This window comes from Hibiscus syriacus, unplaced genomic scaffold (genome assembly GCF_006381635.1).
Source record: "Hibiscus syriacus cultivar Baekdansim isolate YM2019G1 unplaced genomic scaffold, ASM638163v2 tig00111848_pilon, whole genome shotgun sequence".
NCBI classification, from domain to species: Eukaryota; Viridiplantae; Streptophyta; class Magnoliopsida; order Malvales; family Malvaceae; genus Hibiscus; species Hibiscus syriacus.
The window spans coordinates 967,636-975,053 of NW_024063201.1; the positions used below are offsets into that span (position 1 = coordinate 967,636).

A 7,418-nucleotide genomic window follows, 5' to 3' on the forward strand; every position below is an offset into this window, starting at 1 on the left:
AAATAATAAAAATTCTATGAGAGTTAAATTACAAATTTATCCTTAAATTATTTAAGATTTACAAAAAAAGTCTATAATTAAAATTTTATATGAAGTTCAGGGATTAAATTTTTTTTACTCTTTCATTAAACCTTTTTTATATTTTTAATTTTGTAAAAAAAATTATATAAATATTATGAATTTAATTTTTTTATAGAAAATATATAAATATTTTACAATTTGTAATATTATACAAATATATAATAAGGACAATTTGATCAAATATACATTCCAATAATCTTTATTCCTTTAACCAAACACGGTAATCTTACATTCCTACGAAACCAACCAAACACGGTAATCTTACATTCCTGCTAAACCAACCAAACACAAAATACAACATTCCCAGTAATCCTATTCCCTGGTAATCTTTTATTCCCACTGGTAATCTTTTATTCCCACTGGTAATCTTACATTCCGTGAACCAAACGCACTCTAAGGGTAATAAAGCATCTCATACAGTAGTGATTTGTTAGGCTTTTCTGAAAATGTCATTCACTTTGTTTTCTTATGTATTAGACAATTTTTTCATTTATGACAAGAATACCCTTAAAATAATATGACTATTTAAAATGATCATTCCTTTTGTGTATAATTATATTGAAATTAATTTATTTTATTTTTAATTGTGATTTTATTTTTTAATACCTATTATAAAATAATATCATACATATAATAAAAATAAAAAAATATTAAAATTTTATTTTATTTTAAGTGTTTATTTTTGTATATGCTTGATTCAGGTTTTATTTTTTATATATATTTTATTGCGTTTATTTTTTTAGAATTAATTTCATAAAATGTTTTATGTTATAATTTTTATGTTTTCTATTAATTTTTTTAAAATAATTTGATATGATATTTTGTTATATAACTCATACATGTAGCATGAATAAAAAACTATAACAATTAACACATGCTTACACAAGTGTAAATACCTATATCTCTTAGTATCTTGATATTTAAAAATAAACACATAATTATATTGGTGTAACTATATTTCTATATTTTTAAAAAATAAAAAATTAAAAGTAATAAAAATTATATTTTGATTTTAATATTGAGAATGTAACTTACTAAAAGTTATATATTTTAAAAATAATTTAATAAAAATACATTTTTTATATTTATTCAGCCAAATTACATTTTTTTCAAATAAATAAAATAAAATAAAATAATATTCCTAATTATAGATTAAGTAATGAGACATTTTAATAATCTTATTGTTAGTAACAATCTTACGATTGGTGAACCAAATAACTCGTGTAATCTATATTTTAACCCGAAAAAGATTAATGACAATCCACGAAACTACTGGAGAATTGTGGGTCAGTGATGGTTGCAAAGCATAAATCGCTAACACATGCGCAACGCAACCCAACCCAAATAAAGAGGAAGTGCTGAAAACGAAATTTTCAGGCCGAGTTTGGGCAACGCGTCTGGATCTGGATTCTTTGTTACATTCTTCTCCCAAAGTTCCAGTTTGATAATCTCAATAGGCATCCCTTCGAAACCAGATTTTGCGGCATAAATTTCTCGCTGAGGGCTGGTGAAAACTCTGTACAGATGTATGTAAATTTTCTTTTTGTGCTTCAATTCAATATATATGGGAAGATTTGTGTCGGATTTGAGATTGGTTGTCTCAGATTCATTTATTTTTATAAAGTTTTCAAGCATGAGTTACCATTGATACAATGTAGCGATTTGGGTTCTTTTTTTCTTGCTGTTCTTATTGTGTTCATGCATATCTAGCTGCTAATTGATTTCTTTCTTGTACTTTTTTCGGGGTAATCATTTTATTTATTTGATTGTTTAGTTCTTGGTGAGAATTATGCGTGTTCCAGTTTGACTACGTTTAACATTTATGTCGGCATATAAATATATATTCATTGCGTCTAGTTTATGCATTTACTTTTCCCTGTACGTTTATTGGATTAGATTTACTCTATTTTTTTTCTTTCTTATTTTGTAGTTTCTTTTATTTGCATTTGTTTGTTATTTTGAGTTCATGTTTTTTACTGTGCTTGTGAATAGGGCTATAAATGAATTGAGTATTCACTGAACTATTCGTTCATGCATTATTTGTATATGTTTTTTTTTTAAGTTAAACAAACGATAATTAACAAAAATTTCATATTCATTTAGTAAACGAACGAGTTTAAACAGAGATGTGGTCGGTTCCTTTATATTCACAAACAAACTTGTTTGTTAGCCAGTCTATAAGCTCATCTATTGGTTTTTTATTTAAAGTTGATACTTTTCCTATAAAAGATATTTAGAAAATATTGATGTTTTACTTTATTTATTTATAAAATGATTTTTAATATATTTGTTTGATTATTCTATATCTACAAAAATATAAATATGTTCAATTATGATTTGTTTGTTTATTATTCATTAAAAATATTAATTGTTGGCAAACATGTTCAATTACATGATTATGAATATATTGTCTAACATGTTCCTTTTGTGTTCATGAACATGTTCAACGAACATGAACACACATAATTTTAAAATTTTTAACGAAGAAGGTTAAAAATAATTAAACAAACATGAACAAAGATCTGTTCGTTTAAGTCGTATTAATATACAGCCGTGCTGTGATTGTCTTCTATAGCCTCTTTTATCAAAGTATGCAATCAAAATTTTCCCGACTTATGATTTAATGCTTCATTGTTACTCGATCTGAAGACATGCTGTTAGATGATACTAAACGTCATGATCTACATGCTTCTTATGTCATCTAATCATGTTTTGCTGAGGAAAACATCTTGCATTGGTAATCTGGTTTTCTTAATTTCTATCCTTTATGGGTATTTTTTTTTCAACTTTCTCAATTCAGCATGAAGTCTATTCCTGATCTTGCTCCTTTAGAAGCAGTATTGTTTGATGTTGATGGAACTTTATGTGATTCTGATCCTCTCCACTATCAAGTCTACTGTGAAATGCTCCCAGAGGTATTTGTTGATTTCTTCACTTTCTTATTTAACTCTCAAATAAATCATCTTTTATCAACTCTGGAACTAAATGACCTTATTATATGTTACAAGTGTGTTAAATTTTTATATGTTTTTCTACCTATTTGAAGAATCATATCCCAATTCCAGTGTCTGAATACGAATACTACAAGAAAAATAGAACAAAGGGTATCGACACAGCATAAATTTTATTTCGATTTGTGTTGAAGTCAAGCATGTTCTTCATTTTCTTAATTCAAGGTACAATGCCTGTTTGTACTTGCAAAACTGAGAGCAATTTGAGGTTTTATTGTTTGCATGTTCTTCATTTTCTTAATTCAAGGTACAATGCCTGTTTGTACTTGCAAAACTGAGAGCAATTTGAGGTTTTATTGTTTGATAATGCTAATACATTTAAACAGATTGGTTTCAATAATGGAGTTCCAATCGATGAAGAATTCTTCATCAAAAATCTTGCTGGGAAGCACAATCCTGATATAGCCGTCCTTCTCTACCCTGATGATATACCAAGGGGCTTAAAGTTCATGGAAGATAAGGAAGAAAGGTTTCGCAGGTATAAAACTGTGAATGTTTCATGTTTGATCCATTTTGAAAACTATTGAAGTTTACAGTTTGATAGAAATACGCTTTCTGGATGAAACAGGTTGGTCTTGGAAAACTTACCACCGATAAAGGGTCTATACAAACTAACAAAATGGATCAAAGATTGTGGGTTAAAGCGAGCAGCTGTAACTAATGCTCCGAAACAGAATGCCGAACTCATGATCTCGAAACTTGGCCTCAAAGAGTTCTTCGATGTTGTTATTCTAGGAAGTGATTGCAAGCGTGCTAAGCTGTATCCAGATCCTTACTTGAAGGCACTTGAAGTACTCAAGGTGTCAAAGGATCACACATTTGTTTGTGAGGTGTGCCTTCTTTTCCCGACCACGTTTCCAACATAAAGAAGTCATGAATATGAACATTATTTCAAAAGCTTGCTCTGGTTTTTCTATTGTCCAGGACTCAGTATCGGGGATAAAAGCAGGAGTTGCAGCAGGGATGCCAGTTGTGGGGTTAACGACTAGAAACCCTGAAAGTGTTCTTAAGGAAGCTAATCCAACTATTCTCATAAAAGATTATGAAGACCCTAAGTTATGGGAGGCCTTAGAGGAGCTTGATAAGAGGAGAGGTTGAAAACATCCGCTTGAATTCCAAAGCCATTTAGGAGGTTTAACTTTATTCGAATAATAATACACCCACAATTTGCTTATTCATATGATTCTTTTTCCTTTTTGATATAAGAATAGATACCATTCCTTTAGTATAGATACTAATCATATAGTACCAATGCTAGGATAATTTTATCGAATTTTCTCAACCTGAGTCCTATTTTAGTATCATTACCAAGGTTACTACCAAGGGATAGTCTTGATACTACGCCTAGTATCAATAATTTTAGTATTGATACTACATTTAATATTAATACATGTTCAAAGATAACTCTCAATCATTTGACATTAAAAGCTCATACCTCTGGTATTCCTGGTGCTCGAACTCGAAATCTTAAAGAATAATAATAATTTATTTATCACTGTGGTCATTCGATTCGTGCTTGGTACAACTTGTCGTAAAATTTAGGTAATCTTATTCATCATATGAAACTGTCCAGAACACATCAAAACATTGCTATAACATGTCATTCCACCATGTACACTTATCTTAAACGATTTATAAAAATGATTAAATTAATTTATCATAATGATATGCACGTGGCAATGAAACCAATATATTTATAAAAATTATTTACAAAGCACTAGTTTTAGATTCTAAAATTCTCGCCATTTCTGGTACCGACTCTTCCAAGTTCTATCCACGAATTGTATTATAAAAAGTAAAAGAAAAAGAGTAATGCAAAGACCAAATGTCTTCCGGGCATCCTTTGATCTTTAAACTCTCTCTTAAAAACCTTAAGCTGCACAGCTCAAAGGAAAACATGGGACATCCAGAAACTCATAGTTCAAACCTTCAAAACCTATCAAAACAGAATCATCTTATATTGATCTTATTCGATCTTCGCCCGCCACCCTTTCGAGTGGAAGACATACCGGAAGACTTGTCAACCAAGGAACTTGCGTCCTCGGATTCTTGTATTACTTGCTTCAAACTTTCTACCACTTGACTCATTGCTGGTCTTTCTTTGGCATTTTTGTTTAGGCAACTGTTAGCCAACTTTCCCAATTTTTGTGCTGCTCTGAGTGAATAATTGCCTCTAAGTCGAGGATCCATTATCATGCCGAATCGTCCATTATCGGGAGGAAACCGTTTAACCCAGTCTAGAAGCTTCTGCTCCGACGTGGGGCGGTTTCTTTCAACTGTTCGCCTCCCCGTGAGCATTTCGTAAAGTACCACTCCGAATGTCCATGTATCACTTTGGATTGTGAGATGGCCTGTTTCTACATACTCTGGCGCAGCATAGCCGTAAGTTCCGACCACCTTTATGAAAATGAAAACAAACACAATGTCAACCACCTTAATTCAACAACTGTTACGGAAATGCATCATGCTTCTCAAAACTTTTTAAAAGGCAAGTGTGACTCCTGAGAGACAGATTTAGAGAAACACTTGAGATGCTGAAAATGCACATTCTTTGCACATATCAAATTAGTCTTGAAATAGTGTATCCCGATATCTACTCACCGCCGTTGATACATGAGTCCGATCACCTGTTGGCCCTTCTCTTGCAAGACCAAAGTCCGAGAGCTTCGGCCTAAAATTTTCATCCAAGAGCACATTTGAGGATTTGAAATCTCGATATATCACCTGTTCAAATAACACAATTGCAGTATATTAACAGTTAGGTAAATTTAGTGCATATGTGATGACATACCATGGTTCCATATAAAAGAAGATTGCACCTTGACTTCAAATCCTTCATGTAGATAAGCCAGTCCTTCAGCCGCACCAAGCATGACATCTAATCTTGTTCTCCAAGGCAACGTGGAAGTTGTGTTAAAAAGATGATCTTCTAAGCTCCGATTAGGCATGAATTCATACACCAGCAGTCTTTGAGTCCCTCTTTCGCGTTCAACCGAACAATATCCTAAAAGTTTTACGAGGTTCCGGTGACTAACGACGCTGAGAAACTGAATCTCCGCAAGCCATTCCTTATGACCCTACAAGATTAACAACAGCATCCTAAGAAACAGAAACTAGCAAATAAAAAAAAGGTTTTAGCATGTTCTACAAGCTACTATTGTTTAAGGTACCTGTAAACCGTGCGTGTTAAGCCTCTTAACAGCAACAACAATGGGATCACCTCGATCATCGAGAGGCCTAATTGTTCCCTTATAAACACTCCCGAAGCCGCCCTCGCCGATCTTAAGCATCCTATTGAAACCCTTTGTAGCATCCTTCAACTCTTGTAAAGAGAAGACTCTTAAATTATGCTCCGTCTCTTTATACAACTCTGGTATGCTCCTTGGAGATGGCATAGATCTGGTTGTCCGAATCAGTGCTGGATTATCCGAGTTACTTTGGTTCCTCAACTCAGGAGCAGATCTTGATCCTCTTTTCTTACTCTTAGGTTTCTCCTTGATGAACATAGAAAAACACTTCATTTTCTACGGAACATAAGTCCCCGATAAGGAACAAGAGAGAAAATTGAACCAGGTGCAAAGCAATGGGAAAATGAAGAAGAAAAAGGGAAATATATACAAGTATCGAAGTGGATGAGGATGATTGAATAGCTAGTGTGAAACCAAATCGATGCCCGGCTAAGAAGTTCAAGAGAAGTAAAAAGAAACACCTTTGGAAAATGTTGCTGTATGGCACCTGACACCTAACACGGAGAGTGAAAAGGGTTAAACTACCAAAATGCTCAATTTTGTTTCATTTTTGTTCACTTTTCATCATTTATTATAAACATTAATATGTTGATCTTATAACGTTTTAATCCTTTCGTTATCGATTTATACTGTTTTGATGATAACATACATTTTGATCACTATTTCATAAATGCCATTAGTATGATGATAAGATACACTAGTAAAGTAAAATGGGTTTAATGTTTAATTTGACCCATAAATTTTAGGTAAAATACTAATTGAACCTTAAACTTTAGATAAAATATCATTTTAATTGTTGAATTCAATCAAAATCTTTCGTGCCATTCACTGCTCACTATTGTCGTTGGTCACTGTTGCTCACCATCATCAATGATCCAAGGATCTCAAAATTTTCAGTTTTTTCCCTTTTTGACCCATGAACATGAATTTGATGTATGTTTAAAATTAAGGCTTTCTTGTTCCATCATCTTTCTTGTTCTATATCGTTATGTGATTGCAACTTAAGAAAAAATATTTGATTTTTCTTTTGTTTCCTGTAAATAATTGCAACTCAATAACAAATTAAGGTTTCATATGT

The 7,418-nt window shown here is 32.0% G+C and overlaps 2 protein-coding genes across 2 annotated transcripts; one reads left to right on the forward strand and one right to left on the reverse strand.

Moving 5' to 3' along the window:
• The first annotated feature begins 1,469 nt into the window (after positions 1–1,469).
• Positions 1,470–4,279, forward strand: LOC120172375 (haloacid dehalogenase-like hydrolase domain-containing protein Sgpp). Its single transcript, XM_039179846.1, has 5 exons — positions 1,470–1,607; positions 2,882–2,996; positions 3,419–3,570; positions 3,661–3,922; positions 4,017–4,279. Exons 2-5 carry the CDS (start codon positions 2,883–2,885, stop codon positions 4,188–4,190), a joined length of 702 nt encoding a protein of 233 aa, XP_039035777.1. The 5' UTR covers positions 1,470–1,607; position 2,882; the 3' UTR covers positions 4,191–4,279.
• A 552-nt stretch (positions 4,280–4,831) lies between these two features.
• On the reverse strand, positions 4,832–6,670 carry LOC120172373 (probable serine/threonine-protein kinase PBL19). Its single transcript, XM_039179845.1, has 4 exons — positions 6,263–6,670; positions 5,912–6,169; positions 5,694–5,816; positions 4,832–5,489 (listed from the first exon to the last, which is right to left on the reverse strand). Exons 1-4 carry the CDS (start codon positions 6,611–6,613, stop codon positions 5,043–5,045), a joined length of 1,179 nt encoding a protein of 392 aa, XP_039035776.1. The 5' UTR covers positions 6,614–6,670; the 3' UTR covers positions 4,832–5,042.
• Between the last annotated feature and the right edge of the window lie 748 nt (positions 6,671–7,418).